The sequence below is a fragment of the Panthera uncia genome (assembly GCF_023721935.1).
Source record: "Panthera uncia isolate 11264 chromosome A3 unlocalized genomic scaffold, Puncia_PCG_1.0 HiC_scaffold_11, whole genome shotgun sequence".
Taxonomy (NCBI): Eukaryota; Metazoa; Chordata; class Mammalia; order Carnivora; family Felidae; genus Panthera; species Panthera uncia.
The window spans coordinates 70,830,061-70,856,634 of NW_026057578.1; the positions used below are offsets into that span (position 1 = coordinate 70,830,061).

The window sequence follows — 26,574 nt, forward strand, 5'->3', positions numbered from 1 at the left end:
GGGGGGGGGAGTCTAAAATGCAGTCATTTTAAATTTCTCTTATACAGAAAAAGTAAATAATAAAGGAAATTTCATCATAAGTAGAAAAAAAGAGGATTTGGAACAGGGGTAAAAAAAACTAACAAACCTATGCTTACTTTAAAAGATGAAGAAAACAAACCAACTCTTTAACAGAGGAGATCTAAAATCAAATGCCTAAAATTTATTTTCTACATTTTTACTTTTTAAAGGACTTTTGCTTTTATAAAAGAAAACTTGAAAACATGTCTCTTATATGTCTCTTGGCCAAGCATGTATCACTCAATATGCTATTAAATTTGTCCAAAAAGTGAAAACTAAAGAAAAATGTGTTGGAATAATTTTACTTGTATATAAACTTTGTTCCTTCTATTAAAAATGTATCTCACTACATAATTCATCAGCTGGAAAACAATGAAATAAGCCAAAACAAATATCAAAATATTCCCATCTTCAAAATTTTAGCTATGCAAACAGCTGAAGTCCCTCCTTAAAGGTATGTCTCTCCTCAACAAGAGACATCAAGGGAACTGCCACTGAACTGTTAGTGTCGCTACCACATGGAGGCCAGAGTGCAGAGAATATTGGGGGTTGGGACAGAGTAGAAAGCGCCTAATTTCCCCATTCAATTTCCTAATTAAATTATATGTACTGGGACAGTTTCAGTGCCCCCAAAGTGCACACAAAAAAGGGAGAGGTTTGGAAAATGAGGTAAAACTTGAGTATTTATGGCAATGGGGACAGGGCCAAACCAAGAGGTTTGGAAAATGAGGTAAAACTTGAATATTTATGGCAATGGGGACAACTTGAATATTTATGGCAATTTATAAATAATGGAGACCTATTTTGGTCAAGATCTTTTTTTTTATCTTTTTAATGTTTCTTTTTGAGAGAGAGAAAGCGCAAGCAGGAGAAGGATGAAAAGGGGGGTGGGACAGAGGACCTGACGCAGGATCTGAGGCGGGCTCTGCACGGACAGCACAGAGGCCAACGTGGGGCTCAAACTCATGATATATCATGAAATGAACTCGTGAAATCATGACCTGAGCCTAAGTCAGACGTTCAATCAACTGAGCCGCCCAGGCACCCCAAGATCTTTAACAGGATACCCGTCTCCAAGCAAATGTGCCCAATTATGCTATTTCAATGGTAAGTAAGATAATAGGCTGTCATGTACATTATCACTAAAGGACCTTGCACAAATCTATTTTATGGAACTCAAACTGTTAGACCCTTCTTAGCCCTAAAAAACTAGTATTTTTTTTTTTTGACTAAGACATTAAAAGAGAAATCATAAAGCTCAAGTTCAGACAGCAGAGGAATTAACAGAAAGCTTAAGTATTATTATAGAAGTTCAGAAGGCCTATAATGTGACAGTGACTAGGCAAACAGAAAACTTGTTACTATTTCAACATACAAAACAAAATGAATATAATAAAGTCTACATTGTGGAAATAATACATATAAGACTATATAGTACATGAAAATAATAAAGGTAGTCAAATTTTCTTCTGTATCACTGCTTCTAAGAAATAAAAGAAATCCAAAATCACTTTCACTGCCACGTTCTCAATATTTAGTGACACTCACATTTTGATGTAAAAGCAGTCAGAGCTTGCTTATTTGCTTGCTTGCTTCCTAAAACAATTTTATTTTTAAGTAACCTCTATACTTAACATGGGGCTGAAACTCACAACCCCGAGATCAAGAGTCACATGCTCCATAGACTGAGCCCACCCGGCACCCTTACTTTATTAAGCACAAACTTCAGAAACTAAAATTTGCCAATAATTCAAAAATATTTTATCCATTTAGTATCAATTTTCTTTTCTCTTCAGTAAACCTTTATCAAGCTACCAATCATTAGGTTAAAATGCCTTGCTTCTCCTCTAGGAACAGGAATAAGTAGCAAGAGAGCAAAAGAGAAGCCATAGAAAAGACAACTAAGTAGAACAGCAGAGTAGAGGGAAGAGATAACCAGAACGGCCGGCCAAGGCTTCAACCAAACATGTAAAGCTACACTTACCTTTCAAGTACAGGGGGTATTACTAACTCAGGTCTCATGAGTGCAAGATTCTGCAGAGCCTGTGCTGCTTCTAAACTACCAGTTTTGCTAAACATAGCCAAGAGGACAGGTTGAATAATGCATCGTACAAAGTCTGTAACATCTTGATCAGTAAGCTTATGGCTATCAGGCACAGGAGTTAACCAAGAAGGCTTCTTGTATCTTTCACGATGCAATCTTCTAACAACACTGTTTGGCAACCGCTGAAGTAGTTTCATTAACTTGTTCTGGGGACACAGAAGCACAAAGTCCAAGGTAGGTTTGATTTCCCACACAGATAGTTATGGTTCCTTTCTATAGTCCAAGTAAAATTTCTTAAAATAACAGCTCTTACAATCTATTACAAACACCTGCATAGCATAACTAGATAGAATAAAATACTTTATCAATTAATTACTGATAATAATAAATATTTGTTTTAAATGTCAATTTTATTTTTTTAAAAATAAAGTTTATTTTTGAGAGAGAGCAAGCACGAGAAGGGGAGGGGCAGACAGGAGACAGAGAATCCCAAGCAGGCTCCATGTTGTCGTCACAGAGCCTGATGCAGAGATCTCTTAGGCTCGAACTCACTGACAGTGAGATCATGACCTGAGGCAGGACACTTAACCGACTGAGACACCCAGGCGCCCCTCAAATGTCAATTTTATTTTCTAGCACCAGATGAACCTTCCATTACATGAAAAACTATTCTAACCAGGCAATGTGGAAAGAAAACAAAATCCAAAACCAAAAACCACACTGACTGTACTTTCTATTACTAGAATGTGACATTTTGTCACCAGTTACTGGACCAATATTATCTTATTTTTATGTTCTATAAACACAGTATCTTAGTCTGAACTTAATCAGCTACATATAGCCAAAAGTTATGAAGACTTATATGAAGGACAGAAATAGTATTATAGGTTGCATAATAGGCAATAGTTATGTGTGACCATAACTTTAAAAAGTTCCAAACCCTACAATAAAAAAATGAACATACTCACCAGCCAGCGCCCATTATTTGAAGGGTGGTAAAAAGATGTGATGCTGTTAAACAAACCAGCCAAGTGTTTCTGTACTAGCTTACTTGGTCCACCCTATTCAGATAAAAGAATAAAAATATCAGTACCCTCAGTACCCTGGAAAATTGAAGGGATCAATAGGCCAAGCCTACATATAACTCTCCAACATGGTGCACATCCATCTTGATGAGAAAAACCAATTCTACCTCCAAATAAAAGCCAAAAACAATTTGCTAGTAAACTTCCCACAATCCTCAATTCAAAACACTCTACTAAAAGTAAGGGCAACCTACTGAAACCAAATTAGGTAACTACAAAGACATCTTTCAATTTAGGGTATCAGCATATTTTACTCTTCTGCAGTGAAAAAACTTTTGTCAGTAAGAGAGTCTTAAAATAACCAAGAGTGCTAACATCAGGCATAAAAAGCATTCCTTAAATGATTTGAGAAGTGAATTTCTTATTGCAGGAAATGAAGATGTGAGATTTACATAAATGGATTCAAATATTTTATTATTACTCCTAAATGTTTCAAATGATTAAACCTGTGGTATGTGACCACATTTAAAAAAAATTTTTTTTAAATGTTTATTTATTTTGAGAGAGACAGAGAGAGACGGACAGACAGACAGAGTATGGGCAGGAAAGGGGCAGAGCGAGAGGGAGAGACAGATAATTCAAAGCAGGCTCCAGGCTCTGAGCTGTCAGCACAGAGCCCGACACAGGGCTCAAACCCACGAACTGTGAAATCATGACCTGAGCCAAAGTCGGAAGCTTAACCGACTGAACCACCCAGGTGCCCTTGACCACATTTTGACTCAAAGGAAAAATAGTTTTTCTCAATCTATTACCCAAACACACCAAACAACAACATGATCTGGGGGAAAAATGAGGAAAAAAGTTAGTATTCAATCTTATCAAGTTGAACAGCCCTGAGGAAAAAGAACTACAGCTTGGTCTTCAAACCTTCTCTCTCTCAAGATGATCTTTCAAGAAACAGCCTAGACCTAAGGTAGACTGTCCAGTTACATGAGGAACATGTCTTCCTGCTGAAATGAAATCCACGTTCATGTTCCCAATTTAGAGTAGGTCAACTACTAAAGAGACCATAATAATTCCATAGCAAAAACAAACAAACAAACAAACAAACAAAAAAAAAAAACAAAAAAAACCAACAAAAAATTCAAAATCCTACCATAATAATTAGCATTTTTTATTATATTCAATATTCATATATAACACAAAATAAAGACGTCAATGGGAAAAACTGTATGAGAAAGAAGAGCAACATGAACTAAAATAAGGTTGATACTAATCATGATATAATTCTGTCGCTCCTAAAAAAAAATTGCTGATATAACATAGTAAACATCCAGATGTTTTTGCTCATTTGGAGTATTAGAAAGAAAATAGGATTTTCCTATTTAATAATGAAATTGCAAAAATGGGGGGAGAATGAATTTCGTTTTTCAATTTTAATGTTCATTTATTTTTGAGAGAGAGCAAGCAAACAGGGATGGGGCAGAGAGAGAGAGGAGACAAAGAATCTGAAGCAGGCTCCAGGCTCTGAGCCATCAGCACAGAGCCTGACGCAGGACTCTATCCCTTGAGCTGTGAGATCATGACCTGAGCCAAAGTCAATGCTTAACTGACTGAGCCACCTAGATGCCCCTGAATTTCTCTTTTTAATCTAAAAATAAAATGTAAGAACTAAACTTCTCACAACCATCCTGCCTTATCCACAGAAAAAACAACAATGAAACAACATAACCTGGGGAAAATATCAAACACAAAATAATAATTTTAAAAAGAGAGAGCTGTAGAAGGAGAATGAATGACAATCCAGAAAATTATAGTATGAAATTGTTTTAATATTCTTATTTGGAAGAGGATACTGAAATCCAAGCATGTGGATATATTTTTACTTTCCTTCAAGGATGTCAGTAAAGTAATCCTCCATACTTCTCCCTTCACCAAGATTACTTTATTTAATTAGCTTTGTGTTCAGTGCCATCTTCAACACTGAATGCATTAGTACTGAGCATATGCAAAACCCCAGGTTCTAATCCCACATTTATCATTATCAACTTGACCTTTCATCTGTGAGATTGTTAGACATTCTGAATCTCTCAAAACTCTAAACCCTGACTCTATTTTTAGGATTCATTGGCTAGAGATTTATAAATGGTGTGTTATGACTACATTCTGGGTCTGAGAAACATTAGCTTACTACATCAGAAAATATCGAAGAATCAAATGACCAACTACGATACTAATACAGGCTTATGTGATTATACAGAATTTTTACATGGTTAACACAAAATTTAGAAGAACTAGTGTGTTACAAACCATCATGGCGGTGATCCATATTACAGCATGTCCTATATCATACGCATTTGTTAAAAATCTTGGGACTAACACTTGACTGCTTCCCACTGGGAGGTTCAAGCTTCTCAGAATTCTCGTAAATATCTTTCAAAAGAAAAAAAGAATTAAGAATAAATATTTATAGGTATCAAGTAACTCCTTAAATAACTGAAGTGATAAAAATTAGTGTTGGTGCATGTATTCTCACTGGATCAGTTTTTAAGCAAAATTACATACTGTTTGGCAGTTTTATATACTGCTATATTCCATAAAAATTTCATAGAAGATCTACTTTTTAAAATGTTTTATTATTTTAAGTTTATTTATTTAAGTAATAGCTACACCCAACACAGAACTCAAACTCATGACCCTGAGGGTCAAGAGCTACATGCTCTAACAACTAAGCCAGCCAGGCACCCCTATTTGCTTTTTCTTAAATGACACTCAGGTCACAGGAGTATGAATCTGAAGCAGCTGTATCCATGAACCCATAAACAAACAAGTGAGATATAAATGCAAATACTTGTCTTCTAGTGAGTTATTTTCCCTTTCAAAATTCTAACACTGATTTGATTTTTTCCCCAAGAATTTGCATTTTAATCTTAATTGCATTTTAATAATTTATATTTAAAACCTGTCATTAGTAACAGATAGGGAGCCCAAAGGGAGAAGAAAATGACTTTTTCTCTTTAGTTTCTACTGGACAGCACAAGCAGAGGTAAACAGTAAGTTTAATGTTTGCTGCTCTGCCTCCCTGCTCTACAGTCAAGGTGTGGATCAGAATCACCTGTACACCTCGTGCAGGCCCTCTTGGATTTATGGCAGCTGAAACAAAACAGAAGCTGCAGTGTTAAGAACACTGCACCTAGAGACACTCTAGCTTTATTTGCTCGAGGAAAATGTGACGTAAAAAGTGGAGAACACTCTAGAATAGCAATCAAATACAATACCCAAAATTTGTTGGAAGGTATGAATTAAGACCCTGAATAATACACTTTGTACTTCCTAAATTACTCACTCTGAAACTTCTATTTCATGTCCTGCGTAGGCAAGACAAAAATCATACATTTCTGATACCTTAATATGAACCAATTAATTTTTGAAAATAAATGGTCTATCCCGGAAAACTTTATGTTTTTACTAGTGGTCAAAAAAATTTTAGCAATTAGCATACAAAACACACTTCTTAAAGACACAAAAAGTGCTATCAGTGCTATTGTATGTTGTATGTTCACATGTTAATTACCTTTGGTACATATGGATCCCAATCTATGTACCCTATATTATCTGTAGCCAATCGAGCAAAGAGATTTACTAGTTGCTGAAAGTAAAAAAAGAAAGACAATTAAGTAAGTACACTTGTTGTTATTAATAAGTGTCAGTCACACCCCTTATCCATTTGTTGTTCTCAGCTATTATCATTAACACAACTTAATACATGGTTTATAGCTCATTTTTTAAAAATCTCCAAATTTCAGTTTTGATTGTCACCATCTTAAATCAACTGTAGTTGAAATGCTTATTAAAAGGGAAATGACAAAGCATCATTCACAATGCAAACAGAAGACATTTTAATCTAATAAGCATAAAGAGAACATCCACAATGTTTCTAACAACATGCCAGTGAAGGTACAAAAGCAGAGTCTTACATTTCATAATACATGCACATGCTTCTAGATATTGATAAAAACAAAATAAACAAGTGTCTGTTTCTGTTAGAAAACAGCGAACAGAATTTAAAAACAAAGAAAAAATAATTACAACACTGCCAAGAGCCAATTCTAAGGAAGTGAAGTTACTTATCAAATGATCTGATATATACTGTCAGAAGGAAAAAAATAGGATACTCACCCCCTCCCACTGTGGGAGATTTTGCACTGAAACCCAAAGGCCAATTAATTCATCAAACCAAAGTCTGAAGAAGAAAAATGGTGTTATGAATAGCAAGTGATTTATAGAAAGTGGTTCAAAGCCAGGTATCCTTTGTATTTTTTTAATCTATTATTCTTACTGATAACTATACAACCTAGAAAAAATAATACTCAATGTACAAACTTAATGGAACAAATAACTATTTTTTCTGAATATTCCGCTTCCAATACACTTATGCCAAAAGAGTAATCTCATCAACCCCCTACTTCATTGTTAAATAATTACTGACCACCCCTATCTAACACTGTTTACAAGTGTCTCCTTCCTCCCTTTCTCCTTTAATATTTTCCTATTACTACCTATTGTTGCAACTCTCCCTTGCATTCTGTTTTTTAATAAGCCAGTTAGTAATTATGCTATTAAGTACCACTATAATAAGTGTTCCCTAAAAGAATGAGTCACGAAGTGTTAGGTAGAACTAAATTATTGTGGGGGGAATTATCTCAGATTAAACAGAAGAGAATGTCAAGGCAAGAAAGTGCTGCAATATTATTCACCAATCTTTACAAAGGTCAAAGAAATGCTTTTAGAATTTCTGGATGAGAATTAACATTTCATCAATATACAGCTAAATACAAAATTTCTGATTTGAAAGAAATAAAAGATTTGGCATCTCACCATAGAAAATATGGGGGGGGGCTGGGGAGTAAGCATGAATCCACAACACAGTAATAATACCTATTTCCTTCCAGTCTTTTTTTCATACCTTTTCTTTTTTCCATAAAAGCACAGTCTAAATTTCTTCATTCTAGCACTTGTTTTATACCTATAGTCATCTAGAAAAAAAGTTCTCTTTTTTTTTTTAAAGTAGGCTTCATGCTCATCACAGAACATAGCGGGTCTTGAACTCATGACCCTTAGATCCAGACCTGAGCTGAGATCAAGAATTGGACGCTTAACTGAGCCACCCCAGAAAAAAAAAAATTCTTAAAAGCAGTGCTAAGACTAGAACAAGTAAAGAAAAAAAATTATAGGAAAGGCCCAAGAAAAACTACAAGTGATGAATAAAACCAAGTTTTATAAAAACACTTTTCCTTTTCCTGAACTCCACACAATTTAACATTTTTATCACTGCTTATTTACTGATACTTTCTACTCCTTTTTGCATTTTTTATTCTTTCTCTCTTGCTTTCTTAAATTAAAGCCCACATCTTTCCTTTTTTGTTTTTTTAAGATTTTATTTTTAAGTAAGCTCTACCCCCAACATGGACTCAAACTCACAACCCTGAGATCAGTAATAGTCACGTGCTCTACCAACTGAGCCAGCCAGGAAAAGCCCTCATCTTATTTGTTTGACATACAAGCATTATTCTCTCTTCATTTACAATCTTATGTTTAATTGTTTCACCCTTCACACACTTCAAGTATAATCAACATAATGGCTGAATTAGTAAATTTTTGTTTACTTATAATTGCTTTACTGGTCTGTTTATACATCTCTATTTCTTGCTCTATTCTATAATTTGTTAAGATATGTATATACTTACTTAAAACCTTTATGATGAAGTTCTGGAGGAAGGGAGGTAGGAAGAAATATTTCAAAGTAAGTGATGGCCTTTTGCATTGTTACGTCAAAAGGGCACATTAAAGGCCGCCATTCTTCTAGCATCTCAGCTGTGGCATCTGCTGGAAAGTATCTAATAAAAAAGAAGGTTTTCATTTACCTAATCAGTGCTTTAAAAAAACGTTCTACAACATCAACGTGTGACTGACAAAAAAAGGGGGAGGGGGGATGGATTTTATAAGGCATAGCGCACACACACTACAAATGTCAAGTTAACGTAAACACATTTTGCCACTCTAAATAACCTATAAATATAAACATACATGTTTCTTGCAGTTTTTCCCTTCCTGTGTGCTATGTAATAGCAACAAGAAAAAAATTTAGTCAGAAAATCCAGTCTATATATATGGATAATCAGTGACATGAGAAAGAGAACACCGGACAAACCATTTCCTTTCACTGTACCACAGAGCTCTCTTGTAATACAAGAGCGGGTTAGACTAGACGGTCTGGTCCTGCAGGTACTAATATTTTACAAGTCTAGGAAATGGGCAGGAGAGCCCTTGGAGTAGAGAAGATTCACAAAATTAAAATCTGACGTGTGCATTCATACACAAAACAAAGGTAAATGGAAAAAGAGGACCCATGTATAATTACTAAATATCCATTAAGGGATTTAAAATAACAACAACAAAAAAAGTATATGAGTAATTCGATTTGAGTATGGCCAAAAAAGTTAGGAAACCCTTTCAAATACACCTGTAGGTTTGCCCTACAAGTCACATTATTAATCCTATTATATCTTTTGTCCATCTGTATTAGAATCACACTTCATTCCTTTATGTGAAAAATAAAACTACACTTTAGTAATACTTCTTTGGGTTCATCAAGCATCTATGTGCCAGGTCACTGTGCTACAGGTTAGAACACACACACACACACACACACACGCACAAACACACACAAAATACATCCTGCCTTTAAAGATCTCATACACCAATTCTCCTTTCTAATCTTTCAGGGTCAACTGTTAGTTTAGTAATCCAACATAAAAGCTTGGGTGTTCTATGAATTACCTAAGAACTTAAAAACCACTAAGTACCCCAGTGATGACCAAGTATCCAGTTAGGAAACATAGACTAAGAGGTAAGTGCCTTGCTCAAAATGACACTGCTCATTGGTGGCTTATGACTCAGGTTAAATCTTAAGCCTCAATCTTAAAAGGGAGACTATATCTTAAAAATGCATTTGCCCAAGACTGAGTAGGATGGTAGGTCAGCAATAAATATCTGATTTATAAAATCATTTATAACTTTAACTCATAAGAATATGGCAAAATACGGATTTCTAGTCAAAAGAATTCACTGCATCCATACTTATCAGGATAAGCAGTCTAAGAACACCCTGATAAAAAACACTTCAAGTCCACAGACTTGGACTTTAGTTGATTAAAACTAAATTCAACCCATATTCATCTTTAAATATAAGAATATGGAATATTTCTGTATGTTCCACTGAAAGAGAACTTTAAAAAAATGTCTTTTACTTTAAAAAATACACAGAGGTGCCTGGGTGGCTCAGTTGGTTAAGTGTCCAACTTCGGCTCAGATCATGATCTCAGGGTTCGTGAGTTTGAGCCCACGTCGAGCTCTGTGCTGACAGCTCAGAGCCTGGAGCCTACTTCAGATTTTGTGTCTCCCTGTCTGTCCCTCCCCGACTTACGCCCAGTCTCTTTCTCTCTCTCTCTCAAAAAATGGATAAAAAACATTAAAATTTTTAAAAATACTTAAAAAAATGTCTGAACACCTTTTCATTATTACTCACATTTTGATGCAATACCTACAATACGCATTTTGGAAAATATTTTTGATCCGAGTAATGATACTCTAGGAAAATCTTTCAAATAAAGACAATTATACATAAATTATGGCAATCTTACTTTATAATGGGGAACACCCACATCACTTAAAAACTTCTAAATTTATAAATGAAAGCTAAATAATTTAGTTCAAGAGTTGAAGATGATATGTTGTGCCCAGTGACTAACATCACAGTGTTAGAAACTATTTATACCTTCAATTTTCTCTTCAAAGCACACTAAGAATGGGAAAAAGCCCAAAGAAATAACAAGAGGTTTCATAAAATGAGAAGCTACTTACGGTCGGCAGCTTTTCACGAGTGTTTTGAGAACATTTTCTACAGAACTGGGGGGGAAGAAAGCCATTTGATAAATTAGGTTGCTGTATTTTAAGAATACATCTAATCCAATTAATAAATATCTCGAAGATATGTTCATACGTTTAAATATTATCTGTGTACGTGCAATAACTGCTCCTCTTTCATACAGACAGAACTATTAGGATTAAGTATCTAAACTCTGTAACCTACTCTTTCCTTTGCCCTCAGTTTGCTCATTCTCTGTTGTAAACTAAAGGGAAGAAAACTGGGAAAAGGACAAATCATTTTCAATCCTTACAAAGTAGGCAGCAATGACCGTACTTAACAACACATCAAGAAGTATGCTCAGCGGCTTAAAACTTCAAATACTAATTTTTATTTTAATTAAAGTGCTTTTACATGGAAACACAAGAAGCAGACAAAATCTGGTGTGCTCATATCAGCAACCGCCAGAAACTAGTTTTCTATAACCAAGTGGTGAGAATTCTATAACCCTACAAGGTTACTAACAATTATCGAAAATAGCAACAGCCATCTTTTTGACCAGCTACTTAAATATTTCTATATGGATTCATAAGAAATGTTTGTTTTAATGAAAAGGCCAATGTGTAGTCATTTAAACACACATGGACAGAATGGAATATTTAAATTAATTAGACTACTGTCAAAAGAGGTATAATGCAAATAAGCAAAACAAAGGGCACAAGGTAATTTTGGACTGGAATTATAAAATTAATGTGTGACTATTTACAGGATGAAGTGTACAAGTAAATAAAACAAGTCCCCAAACGTCAAAGAAAAAAATTATGGGGGGAAGGGGAAACTTTCAGGCAGTGCTTCCACCTGACATTTTCTCATTAAGCTTCTTGAAATTCTTAAGTCCAGAAGTCTATCCAACTTCTCTGAAAGCTTAAGAACTAATCTATAAAGAAATTCCAAGGGGTAACACAAACCAAACTCAGCACAAGTAATCAATTATACAACCAAGAGAGAAAACTATCATTTCATTACTAGAAGCTGTAGAAATCCTCTTTAGTTTCAAAACTACTCAGAAAAAAATTAACTGAAGAGGAAACCAGGCTACAACACATGAGATCATTCTAAAATAAAAAGGAGGACCATATGGTGAGAAAGACATAGAACATTTTCTTTGAGTATTAGGGAAAGATTCTACCTTCTCTCACAAAAAAAAAACCCTAAGCAATTGAGAAACACAGAATTATTAGTTTAGAGAGTATCTAAGTTTGCCTGGTTAAAAAAAACAGGTAAACTCTCCAACTACATTTAAACTCCCAGAAGACCACGACTATGATTTTTATTTCCGGGCATTTCCAAAGTATTTATACCAAGGCTATGGTTCATATATATTTATGCATATTTATATTTATTATTTTACAATACTCAATGGACATTTTCTATCAGAGCAACAAAAAGCACAGATCTTTGGATCTTCTTTTAGTCTGGACTGAAGAACTCCATTTAGAAATAAATTATAGCCAAGGTTTAAAGAAACACCTACTTCCTAGTGCATCAACTCAAATGTAGATCTTAAAAAGATAATTCTAAAATGGTAAAGTGTCTGTCCAAGGAAATAAGCAGAAGATTTGTAATTCTACCAGTTCCTAAAGTTTGTGTTCATGTTAACTTTACATTTATTTTACTGTTTCTGTGGCAACTCATTTGAGAGTACAACACAGAAAACCTGTTATTTTCACTGGTAATTTTTCTATTCCACCAAACTTTCAAATAACATCAAAAATGATTCTCAAAAGCAAGTCATAAAAGCCTACATAGCTACCTGCTCTCTCCAGTTCCCTTCAGTCTTCAGAAGGAGGTTAATTATAATACTTGATAGCTGTCACTTCACTTCATTAGAGGAATAGGGTATGTGGGAATGTGCTTTAGTTTCTCTAAATAAAATCAATTTCAACCCCTCTTTATATATATAAGGCCTGTGCCAATGGATTCATGCTCTTTATCCAGAAAAGGGTACAATCTCTCTAACCTGTGATATCTGTATAGTGACCTTTTGTGATTCTTGTAATCTCTCAAGATGAAGGGAACAATGTTTCTGTTTAAAAATAAAATAAAAGGTTAAGGCTAGATGCTACTAGACTATATTTCACTAATTTTTGAGGGAGTGAATAATCACTATGTACTTTCCCAAATGCTGGAGTTTATAATATTAAAGTGATTACAATTCAAAACACTTTTTTTTTTTTTTTAATCAAAAGGGCTCTAACAGAAGGAATAAGCTTTGGATGAGTTTTCTCATAACCTATTTTCTCTTAGAAAAAGCATGCTAAGTTGAAAAGAAAGCCATAGTATACCATGCAATGGTTCACAACTTGCGCTTTAGAGTCAGACAGATCTAAATTTGATTACCAGTTCTGTCTCTTACTATCAGTTCAGTATTACAGCCGCAGTTTTTCCAGCTATATAATAGTAATAATACCTACCACTCGGAAGGCTGTTATAAAAACTCAATGAGGTATTATAAAGAAGACAGTTATCTGGCCCAGAATTAAACACAAAAAGTATTAACTATAATTATTATTTCTTACTAGCCAAAACAAATTATATTTTCGATCTCCTTAAAAACTAAAATTTTGTGCTCATTTTGTTTTTACATTTACTCTACTGCCTCTTGAACAACTGTTAATTTATGATTTAGGAGACCACATCAAAATAGGAAATTCTTCCCCCAATTCCCACCCTATTTATTAGGGCAGAAAGTAAGGTTCTGGTCCCAGTTCTTGAGCTCTTATCCCAGTTTCAACCAATGACTGTATGAATTTTCCTCTATGGACCACAATTTCCTCACTCTTTATGATTATTTAGGACATTAATAAAGTTAAGTGCCAAATATGTAGCAGAGAAGCTTGAGGAAAGCCAAAAACCTTAGTTTCCAGTTACACTGGTTACTGAGATAGGGGACTTACATAAACCTAGCGGTTAAGGTTTCCTACCTCCTTGGCCTTACCTAATTATCAGAACAATATTCACTTTTAAACCAGAGAAATGTACAGCAAATGATATATTCAAGTTGAAAGTAGTGTGGAATGTCCATAGCCAGAGGTATTTTTAGCTTCACATGACAATTCTTGAACTAAAATTTAGCTTCAGAATTATCGTATTTGCTTTTTAATAAATGAACTGGGAAATTATAACACTGGCTTATTCTACACACCTCTGCCTTAACCTCCTTATAATTCAACCGTAATTGCCTATATATTTTCTTTCTTAAGAATGTACTTCCCTGGGGCACCTGAGTGGCTCAGTTGGTTGAGAGTCTGACTCTTGATTTTGGCTCAGGTCATAATCTTGAGGTTCATGGGATTGAGCCACATGTCTGACTCTGCACTGACAGCATGGAGACTGCTTGGGATCCTCTCTCCCTCACTCTCTGCTCCATCCCCACTCATGCACATGCCCTCTCTCCAAATAAATAAACTTAAAAAAAAAAAAGAAGAATGTACTTCACTTAACCTAAAAAACTCAGTTTTACCTGCTTTCTCTAAATCTAAACAAATACAACCATCAGTCAAACACTATTCATCTCACAGCTAATCTTTCAAAAATCTAATATTGCATAGTTTCATGAGTCAGTACTCATTTTTCACAGCCACTTCACACAAAATGAGGGCCAAGATAATACCATAAGAAAGGTATAAATACTTAAAGAAAGAAGTCTGCCTCATGGCTAGTACTAATAAGTTGTAATAATCCTGACCACATAAGTAAAAAGAACATGCATAATTCCTGAAAGTGATGATAAGCCTAATCAGTGTGAACTAAATATTTTTAAATGCTTCTAAAGAAAAATCATTTTAACACAGATACAACTTTTGGGAACACACTACCAAAGTCATTAATAAAATAAAATCAACCATTTATTCTCTCATTTCCAAATAAAAGTAAAAATAGTATTTTTAAAAGAGCAAATAGAATATTCCTCAAATACCATGTTAATAAATCACTACATCTAGATGCCTGGGTGGCTCGGTGGGTTAAGCATCTGAGTTTTGATTTCGGCTCAGGTCATGATCTCACAGTTGTGGGATCAAGCCCCAAGCTGGGCTCCACACTGGGCATGGAGCCTGCCTAAGATTCTCTCTCTGCTCCTCCCCCACTCATGCACTCTGACTCAAATAAGTAAATGATCACTACATTTACCTTATTAATAATTACTGCTTATTAACAAAATAACCATAAACTATTTTAAATTTCAACAGGGCCTCAAAGAAATCGCTCTCATCATTTTATTATCACGTTAAATTCTGTAGCTAGAGATCATTCTTGAGCTGCAGATAATAACTTAAGTTTATAAATATAGCCACATGTGTCAAGAAACTTCCAGCAGAGTAAGAACATGTCATTTCCATGTGTTGAAGGGGGAACAGAGGATTTAGCTGTATCTTGGGGATAAGAGCACCAAATCAAACAGTCCTTTGTCAGATTAATTGAGAAACAAAAGCCATCAAGAACAAGCACCAAAAAGGGAAATAATCAAGTTTCTTCAGAAGCAGATTAATATGAAAAATGAAAATATTTCGGGATGCCTAGGTGGCTCAGTCAGTTGAGCATCTGACTCTTGATTTCAGCTCAGGTCATGATCTCACAGTTCATGAGATCCAGCCCCTCTGGGATCTGTGCTGATAGCTCAGAGAGCCTGCTTGGGATTCTCTCTCTTCCTCTCTTTCTGCTCTTCCCCCTTCCCCCTGCCTCCATGCACTCTCTTTCTCTCTCAAATAAACTTTAAAAAACATACTAAAAAAAAAATGTTTAATACTCTACGATCCCCTTAGAGAATGATCTATATGAAAGAAAAATAGATCTTAAAAATATATTTTAAAAAAAGTAAATGAGTTATCTAGGCCCAAACTGCTCATGGTAAGCCTTTTAACACCGAACAACTCACAAAAATCAAACTGATGGTGACAAGACTAAACAAATTTACACACATTTATCTACTCAAATATGAATTGTCTGTGCCCATTTGTAAAAGCTGATTTATGCATAATTCCTCCATACCTTGTTAGCAGCAACAGCCTTTATTAGTAACTTGCAAGATGCTACCCCAATTAAGTGGGGGAGACACTATTTTATAAAATAAAACTAGGCTCCTAAGGTTCAAATGCTTCTTTTGTAATATAATCATTAAGTGATTCTTACATTACTATTATCAAGTTCAAACTACCTAATTCCTTTCCAGTTTTGATTTATCAAATAACAAAATCCTATAATTTGTTTCTCCAGTAGAAATGAGAAACAGAGAAGAATGAAAATGGTCTCTTGCCCCTGAAGCATAAAGTCAGAACAACAGAAGGAATAAAGGGAGAGTCAAAGAGAAGAGGGAGAAAGATAAGGGAAAAGGGGAAGGGAAAGAAGAAAGCTGAATAATCCTTGCTCCAAAAAATAGAACCCGCTTTTAAAATCATATTGACATGCGTGGCACCCTTAGCAGTAGTTTCAATAAAGAAAAACACATAAGGCACATGAGTTTAAGACTTGAAAGACAGTTAACAAATGAAGCAACCTTTCACTTTTGATTATAAAAATAGTATTCTAAAAATAGTATGAACACATGCAGTCAGCTGACAAAACTGTTTCAAAATGAGTCAGAATACAGCTAAGATGAAAATACTCAAAGCAAAAATACCAATTCCAAAAGCATGCCATATTAAAGGGTTTTCAGGGGTTTTCTGAAATAAAATGTTTGTGAAGTCATAACATTATCCCTGGACTATAAACACTTGCTATACTAGTACACTGAACAGAAGCTTAATTAAAAAAACGAAATTTTAAAATGTTTTAAATGATTCCCTATTAGAAATCCAGAGGATATAGAACAGCTCTAAGAAGCAGAAACTAAAAAGTAGTGCTATATAGCTCTCCAACTGGTTTCTCTAATATTTCTGCTTAAGAACTAAGACTACTAGATTTCTGATTTTAAGATTAAGGCAAATGTGATGAACAAAGTCCAAGAACCAAAGAGGTTGATAATCCTTCAAAGGTGAGGTTTTATAACTATATAGGTATATAGGTATTCCTTTCAAAAGGTGGTAAATATCTGATGGTAACAGTAAAAAGATTATAGAAAGTTGGAGAAAGTGAATAAAGAATTATAGTCCTGAAAAGTGTTTTAAGTACAATTCCTTCTACTTATTTTTACAGAGACATTAGGTTTCTAATTTTGTCCTACAGTTGCCTCTCACCAAGCAAAATCCCCCTCAAAAGTGGTGCCAGATCCTTAGTATTCTTGTGATCCCTTTGAATTGGAACAACACATTACCATTTTTAAAAAGTGTCTGCATCACAGAGCTGCACTTCACAATGTGTACTCCAGGGGCACCTGGGTGACTCAGTCGGTTGAGTGTCTGACTTCAGCTTGGGTCATGATCTCACAGTCCGTGGGCTCGAGGTCCGCATCGGGCTCTGTGCTGACAGCTCAGAGCCTGGAGCCTGCTTCAGATTCTGTGTCTCCCCCTCTCTCTGCCCACCTCCTACTCCCGCTATGTCTCTCTCTTTCAAAAATAAAAACACATCGGGGGGAAAAAAAAAACAAAAAAAGAAAGCACAATATGTACTCCATTCAATGGCACACACAGCCCCTGGGTGTGAGCAATCCAAACCACAGAACAAATATGGTTCATCTTCCAGGGGCATCAATTTTAGTCAAGATATAGATTGGAGGAATTTTTACTTATGAAAATACTACTTTTTAAAAATGATTCTAATTTTATGTAATCTCTACACCCAACATGGGGTTCAGACTCACAACCCCGAGACCAAGAGTCACATGTTCTACTGACTGAGCCAGCCAGGTGCCCCTGAAAACATTATTTATAAGCCTAATACCAATATCAATGTTTAAAATAACATGTGAAATTTCCAAGAAATTTCTCACACTAGACCACTTTAAGAGACACCTCAAAGCCTCAAGGGAAGAGGAGGTATTAAGTGGACAGTTTGAAAAGTACTGGTCCAGGAAAAAAAACACTGGTTTGGAAACTAAAAAACCGGGATTTTTTTTTTTTTTTAGTTTATTTATTTATTTTGAGAGAGAGTGAGCCAGAGAGAGCAGGGGAGGGATAGAGAGAGAGGGCAGAGAGACTCCTAAGCAGGCTAAGCGCTGTCAGCACAGAACCCGATGTGGGACTTCATCTCACAAACCCTGAAATCATGACCTGAGTCGAGATCAAGCATTGGACACGTAACCAACTGAGCCACCCAGTTAAAAAAAATAAACTGTAAAGTAAAAAGTAAACTGTTTTTAACCATTAATTATTTTTTGTAAAGTTTTAACAGACACTGAATCTTCTAGGAATATAATAAACATATAAATTGAAGTAAGTATTTTGATTTCTTGAAAACTTTACCTAGGGTTATTCATTACTCCCCGCCCTCTCCCCCCAAAAATCACACTATCTTAGCAATTCCAACCGCAACACTCGATCTGCCAATGCTATACGCACGAAGAGTGAAATATGCAACTAAGATTGAAGACTATTTTAACAGTTTAGAACCAACTGTCATTACATTGGCAATTAGCAGATATAAAACATGGCATCACAGAATTTCATTAGTAATTTTGCTGTTAAAAAGCTTCATATTATCTCTCAAAAAGAAATAAACACTTTAAATGCTTATGTTATTGTCATCCTTTTTGGTATGGCACATAAAGCAATTTATGTTGCAAAAATTATATACTGACATTATTTATTAATTTACTTTAGCACTGCTTGTTAGTTTTCAATCTTACTGATACTGTCACTGGAAGCCCACTGCACAAATTCTCTATAGCTTATCAATATTTCTTTTCCAAATTCATCCTTTGCCTCTATTTCTTTCAAATGTAATAATGTTCAAGAATAATGTTTTGTGATACCAAATAAGTACACTATTCCATATCATTACATAAAGAATTATTGTGACACTATATAATAAGGCCAGCTTATCTGTAAGAATATCATACTTTCTTTTTCCCCAGCTCAGTACTCTGAAATTAAAGCTACTTCTCTCTTGTCATATTTAAGTAAGTCCTATTTGTTATTCTTTATCCTAGTGCTAGTTTTTACTTTAATGTCCATTCATAATGCTGCTTTTATTCTCTTGTACTTCTTATACAAAACGTTTTGATGTTCTTGCTTTTAAATTCAAACTTACTCATTATAAGTAGGTGCAAAATCTCAATACTGTATTGTGTCTTTTCGTGTAATATTGCATGCATATTCAAAACACATATTGTTTTATAATAAACTACCTTCCCATTATGGGAATCATTTTATGGTTAACAAATTATTTATATTGATTTTTGTCATTGAGTACAGATAAAGAGTATAGGTAAGTCATATTACTTATGAATTTCATTTTAGAATAGTTAACTACAGAACACAAAAGTGGATGCTGCCTGCTTTAAACCAAGCAAAGATTTCAACAAATACATGATGTTTCTTTAAAAGACCAAGAACACTCATGGTGAAACTTCTTTTTTTAAGTTTATTTATTTATTTTGAGAGAGAGTGCACGCAAACAGAGGAGGGCAGAAAGAGGAAGAAAGAGCGAGTCCCAAGCAGGCTCCACATTATCAGCACAGAGGATGATGCAGGGCTTGAACTCACAAACCGTGAGGTCGTGACCTGAGCCAAAACCAAGAGTTGGGTGCTTAAACGACTGAGCCACCCATACAGCCCTCATGGTGAAACTTTTAAGGAAGAAGGTTTCCATGAGAGCAAAGATGATGGGAAGATTCAGGAAAAGACATGGTAATAATAACTACAGTATCAAGATGCAGGGGAGGAACTATAAGCACTGACTGATACTAAGTGTGATAAGTTCTGACAAAACTTCCAGGAAAGCAAGCCATAGATAAGTATTAGCGACCACACAAGACTTAAAAGGAAGCAGCTGTCTTTGAAAAGGTACACCTCAGGGCAGGAAGTACTTACTGCAGGAAGGACTTACTGAAGAATTTTTTTTTTTTTAATGTTTATTTATTTTTCTGAGAAAGAGCACAAGCAGGGGAGAGGCAGAGAGAGAGAAAGAAGGAGACACAATCTGAAGCAAGCTCCAGGCTCCAAGCTGTCAGCACAGAGCCGGATGCAGGGCTTGAATCCACAAACCATGACATTATGACCTGAGCCAAAGTTGGATGCTTAACTGAGTCACCCAGGAGCCAGAAGAAAGAATTACTGAAGAAATAAATAGCCTTCTCTCCTCTATCATTTACCAAAGATTTTTCTGAGGCAGCCGAACAATCAGCCTGAAAATTTTCAAAAAGATAACTGATTTTGAACATCATTTAAAGTTCCCTGAAATTGCTGATTCTAGTGAAAGCCTAAATGGCCTCTTATTTTAAGAAGACCCAGTCAATCTAGTCCGTGCCATATTTCCTCCAGCAGAAATACTCAAAAGGAACCTTTATAATAAAGCTTTTATGCTAAATTTTGGGTTTTCATAATAAATATTTATAAAAATATATTTGAATGATGTACCACTTAGTTTCATGGTGAATTGTGTTCATTTTATGGTTGAAATGGGTTTCCTTGTTTTAACCCATGAAATCTTTAGGAAAGAAATGATTTCTTACCACTCTGTTTGTGACCACCGTCCAAAAACCAATTAGGGCCTAAGTTCAGGATCACCTATAGTCATTTTTCAAAACTTCTTTTCATTTACATCATTTCGCTATTTATTTATGACCTGAAAATCTTTTAAAATCTACCATCTGTGGTCATTTTTCAGAAAATTCTATGTAAGGGTGTAACAAAGACTGCTGAGTGGTGAAGCTGAGTGGTGGATTAAATGAACTGAAAGGGGGAGACTATAAGAAGTCATGAAATAATTAAAACATGCCTAGAATTGAGAGAAACAACAGAAACAAATCTTTAAAGGCTTAATTTATAAAAAAGAAAGAGGAAAATAATACAAGTGTATAAAATGGTGTTCTTCCGGAAATGAGTACATATGTGTATGACAAACAGTAGAGAAAAAATAAATTGAAGAAAACTGTAGAAATTTTCCTAAAAAATAAACCTCAATCACAAATAGTTTGAGTACTTTAAGCCAAACATGCTAAGACTGAGAAAAGAGCTAGATCAAATCTAAAATCACTATTAATTAACCAAAAAGGACAGATCATCATATTGTACTCCATAAATTCAGAATAAAATACAGAACACACCAAAATTAGAGATCTGGAAGAGCTAGGAGGCATGTACAAGAAGGCAGAATTAGTCAGAGGTTCATAATCCTAGTATGTCTAAATCAAGAAGTCGTGCATCCGAATAGCTTACATTCACGAACAGTCACTGAAACTAATGGTTCTCTAATTGTGATGTGGGTGTCTCCTGGAATATGCCAACCTCCTCTTCTCAAGGCATTTGTTTTATTTGCAGTATTAAAATACATGTGGATATATAATAAAGAATACCAAATGTGTATTACTTTCAATGACAAAATTCAAGATTTCAAACAAAAATCTGTTTTCTTTGCTCAGCATGGTAATATTAGTGATCAGATATCCTGGTGGGAAATTCATAACTGCAACTTCAGATATAGTTTAAAGAAGGCAATAAATTGTTTTAGGAGTTAAGTTTCATAGTAATGAGCACATTGAAATGTGTATTTGCTTATCTCAAATAACCCAATTATTTATCAATTATGACCAAATCCTAAAAGGCCCAAGTGCTCCCAAAGAAGTACTTGAAGGAAATACTTACTTAGGAAACCAATTTAATCCCAGGTGCTCTGTCTTGGAATATAATATTCTTTCCACCATGTCATAAAGTGGTCTCCAAGGTAACTCCAAATCATCTCTTGAAAGAAGTTCCTTTTTCCTAATTAAAAAAAAAAAAAAAAGCAAACATATATGCATATATTCACGTGCAGTTGTTTGTATATTACCGCTACCACACAAGGACAGTCGTTAAATGTTGCTGTCATCCTGGTGGGCCTTGCTTTTCCCCATCCATGGCAACTCATTGGTAGAACACAGCAGTAGGAAGAACAATGCACCAGATTCTTACTGCTGCTCACATCTCAAAGAGCACCAGGTAAAAAGGGGCATTTACATTTGTGCCACCATTATTGCCAATGAATTTCTTATTTTTCCATGTCATTGATGGAGTACTTAATGTTTCCAGCATTGTTCTGGGTTTCCAGGAATAAGAAAAGAATAAATGATCCATGTCTTCTCAAGGATCTTACAACATATATAAGAGAACTAGTTTAAACAAACATCAGGTAACATATAGTTCAGTGTCTGCTACAAAACAGAAGGCTTCATCGAGGAGATGGAATTTTAATTAATTAACACATATAGCTTAAACTTATGATAGAGTTTTCTGCAATCTTTTTGTTAACTGGAAATTTGGGACTTGGGTCTTCTTACCAAAGAACACTTAGCTCTCATTCCCTAAAACCTTGAAGAAACAAACCAAAAAATGTTAGCAGAAACCATAGGAAATTTACTTACTTTAACAAGTTGATCAAGAGACGGGCAAATCCCTGCATCATGCTGATTTCCAGTTTTGGAATTGATACCAGCTCATACAATAACTTGATAAAAAGAACATGATCTTCTTTGCTAAATTTTCTCCCATAAAGTCGAATATATCTGCAAAAAAAAAAAAAAAAAAATCAATACAGCCTTCAAAAATAAGTATGGTGACACATCCATATTCACAGTAGCATTTTTCATAATAGTCAAAGTGTAGAAACAATGTAAATGTCCACTGATGGATGAATAAATAAGGATAATGTGGAATACACACGCGTACACACACAATGGATTATAAAGCCTTTTAAAAAGAGATTTCTGTCATATGCTACAACATGGAGGAACCTTGAGGACATTATGCTAAGTAAAATTAGCCAATCATAAAAGACAAACACTGCATGATTCCACATATATGCAGTATCTAAAACAATGAAACTCACTGAAACAAACAGAATGGTAGTTGCCAGGAACAAGTGGAGGTGGGGCACACAGGGAAATGGAGTTATTCAGTGGGTACAGGAGACATGATGAAAAAGTTCTGGAGATCCGTTGTACAACAACATACATATAGTTAATGATACTGTACTATATACTTAAAAACTGTTAAGAGGATAAAATTATCTCTTTTTGCCACAATAAAGAAAATATGTGGGGCACCTGGGTGGCTCAGCCAGTTAAACGTTCGACTTTGGCTCAGTTCATGATCTCATAGTTTGTGGGTTCAAGCCCTGTGTTGGGCTCTGTGCTGACAGTGCAGACCTGTTTGGGATTCTCTCTTTCCCTCTCTATGCCCCTCCTTGACTCAGGCTTTCTCTCGCTCTCAAAATAAATAAACTTAAAAAAAAAAAAAAAAAAAAAATTATATATATATAAATATATATATATATATATATATATAGTGATACCTTAATTTCAAATGTCCTTGATGTTAAGCATTTTATACTTACTGTTATGTAGGAAGAATTATTCTGTATTTAATTAAGAGACTACCCAATAATAATTAACAAAAGGCTTATAATGATGACTGAATTCTCATCAACATTCAATGACCAATTAAAAACACTACTGTCTTATTGTTGTTTGTTCTTAACTGGCCTGTGGTCATAAGTAACCTTGAAAGGAGTTTCTCTGTCCCCTTCCCTTTATTAAGCAAGGGCACATTCAAGAGAATCATCAGCTTATAACTCCTAAAAGTATTTAAAAACAGCATATCACAATATAAAAAATAGAACAAGAGAGTACAGATAATAGAAGTTTACTGTTTAACCACAGAATCTTTGAAGAATACATAATAGTTTGCTTAGAATCCTGTAACAAAACAGCAAGTTACATAACTTACACTATGTGTTCCTGAGTTAACTCATAATTATAATAAAATTAAGTTACGGGGCGCCTAGGTGGCGCAGTCGGTTAAGTGTCCGACTTCAGCCAGGTCACGATCTCGCGGTCCGTGAGTTCGAGCCCCGCGTCAGGCTCTGGGCTGATGGCTCGGAGCCTGGAGCCTGTTTCCGATTCTGTGTCTCCCTCTCTCTCTGCCCCTCCCCCGTTCATGCTCTGTCTCTCTCTGTCCCAAAAATAAATAAAAAACGTTGAAAAAAAAAATTAAAAAAAAAATTAAGTTACTACCCAAAATAATACAGTATTTTACCTCAAAGTTACACATTTTCAGTACTTTTAACTTTAGGGAACCAAGGCCATCAAAAGCATCAACTACAAGCAAATTTAAGGAAAAAACGTCCCCAAAAGCAAGGATGACTACAGAATATTTTAGGGATGCCTAAGTAACAAAAACTTAAGTAATCAAAAACTTACTTAGAACAAATGACTGGACACTTAAAAATCATAAAATCCTTTGAGGAAGACCACTTTACAGACAAATATATAAATGAACAGAAAACATGACATTAATACTCCTTATATGATCTCTAGCACTTCTCTGATAGCTAAGATCAAATTGAATTTACACTTAACTTCTAAAATTAGGATATCTAGGGAAGGAAAAATAAGATAAAAACAGGGAGGAAAACCATAATAGACTCTTAAATACAGAAAACTAGGGTTGCTGGAGGGAAGGGGAGTGGGTTGATGGCCTAAATGGATGATAGGTACTAAGGAGGGAACTTGTTGGGATGAGCACTGAGTGTTATATGTAAGTGATGAATCACTAAATTCTATTCCTGAAATCATTATTATGCTTTATGTCAACTAACTTGGATTTAAATAAAATTTAATATATAAAATAAAATAAAATAAAATAAAATAAAATAAAATATCTAACTGCTTTTCTCTCCCAGAAATTCCTCAAAATTCTTGGTCCACTAAAAACACACTTTTTCATTTTCTCAGACTATTGTGTATTTATTTATTCATTCAGCTCTTTTCTGTTGTTTCAAGGTATAATCCCGTGATTTCACCTTAGTACTCTGTTGATCAGATAGTATGGGACGCAGAGCAATGAGACCTGAGATACTGTTTTGCCTCTACCAGTAATTACTGTGCAAGTTTCTTAACCACACTGGACTGGTAAACAGATTAGTAAAGGCAATATCTAAAAACCCTAAGCCTGGGGCTACCTGAAATACTTCAAAGCTGAATAAACATGGTATAACCTCCTGCAGCCTCCCTCAATGTCACTTTAAATTTTGGAATGAAAGGTAGAATCAATTAAATGCTACTTTCAAATGAAAGCTATATTCCTAAATATATTCCTAAAGCAGCACACACAGAAGAGTTCAAAGACGTCCCTTGCTTTCAGTGGCTACTTCAGGTCTGGCCAGGACGCTAGATACCTCTGAGGTCCTGCATTCACTCTCCTCTGAGGCTAGGATACTTCTGTGGAAAAATTGGGAAATACTGCCCTAAGTCACTGAAAGAAGTTAGCTACAGCCCACTGCATTTACCGCAGTAGAAAGACAACTATGTGCTTATTAACATTAGGAACGTAAAATTCAGAGCCCCAAATTTAATATGCTGAAAAGAGACAGGGGGATTCCTAGAGGAGGTAGAACTGCTGACAAAACGAGAGATGTTAGGGGGATTACTCAGAAAGAAACCTTTTATTTTCCCTGTCAACCAGGAAATAGTTCTTGTCAGCCAGAAAATGGTTCTTGTCTCAGCATTTTTCAAAATGCAGTCCAAGAAAATTTCTTCTGAAGAACACAAGAAGTACTACATGAAAATTAATAACTGGTATTCATTAAAATTGAGAAATTCTATTCACAATAAAACACTATTAAAAGTGAAAAGCCCAATGAAATATTTGGAATACATACATCTGACAAAGTATTCATATCCAAATTACATAAGAACTCCTTCAAATCAGTAAGAAAAAGACACAACCCAATAAAAAAGGCAGAAGACTCGGGTAGGCGCTTCTCAGAAGACAACATCCAGACGACTAATAAGCAAATGTAAAGGTACTCAACACCCTTACCCCTCAGTAAAAGCAAATTAAAACCACAGTAAGGTACCACTACACCCACCAGACTGGCTAAAATTAAAAAGCCTAATAATATCTGGTTTGGGTGAGAATGTGGAACAACCAGACCTTTCATATGTTACTGGTGGGTGTATAAAATGGTACAGCCACCCCCAAAAAATTGCCTGACATTACTTAGTTTTCTTACACATTAGATTGTTTAAAATGTATACTCCTGACTTCCATCTTAAATCTAGTCCATTAAATATACAGGAGTGTGAAATGCAATAAAACTGTAAGAAAAAAAGAAAAAAAAAAGGAAAGGAAATTTAGTTGGTTTTTCTGTGTATTTATGTTCAAAAATCCTACTTTAGACCATATTAAGAGATGGTCTATTCTTTTTCCAATTAATTTTCACATTAAATTTTAGAACGAAAAATTACTATTAGATGTCTCAAAATAGTTGAAAACCTTGGTAACAGTCAAGATTGATCTTTTGAACAGAATATTTTTTAAACTATCCAGAATATACAGATGACAAGTCATTATGTTCCACCCTCTCACGGGGGGGGGGGGGGGGGC

The 26,574-nt window shown here is 35.0% G+C and overlaps 1 protein-coding gene across 3 annotated transcripts in view; it reads right to left on the reverse strand.

Annotated features, from left to right (window-relative positions):
* Positions 1-26,574, reverse strand: part of PSME4 (proteasome activator subunit 4) — a 97,907-nt gene that overhangs the window by 55,202 nt on the left and 16,131 nt on the right. For 2 of the 3 annotated variants that reach the window (XM_049650251.1, XM_049650250.1), the window contains exons 2-11: positions 22,551-22,691; positions 21,796-21,912; positions 13,077-13,142; positions 11,053-11,097; positions 8,877-9,026; positions 7,309-7,372; positions 6,704-6,778; positions 5,440-5,562; positions 3,073-3,165; positions 2,045-2,310 (exon numbers count right to left, since the gene is read on the reverse strand). In XM_049650251.1, coding sequence (XP_049506208.1) covers positions 2,045-2,310; positions 3,073-3,165; positions 5,440-5,562; positions 6,704-6,778; positions 7,309-7,372; positions 8,877-9,026; positions 11,053-11,097; positions 13,077-13,142; positions 21,796-21,912; positions 22,551-22,691 — 1,140 coding nt within the window. The remainder of the gene's footprint in view (positions 1-2,044; positions 2,311-3,072; positions 3,166-5,439; positions 5,563-6,703; positions 6,779-7,308; positions 7,373-8,876; positions 9,027-11,052; positions 11,098-13,076; positions 13,143-21,795; positions 21,913-22,550; positions 22,692-26,574) is intronic. The other variant, XM_049650249.1, reaches the window with a different exon arrangement.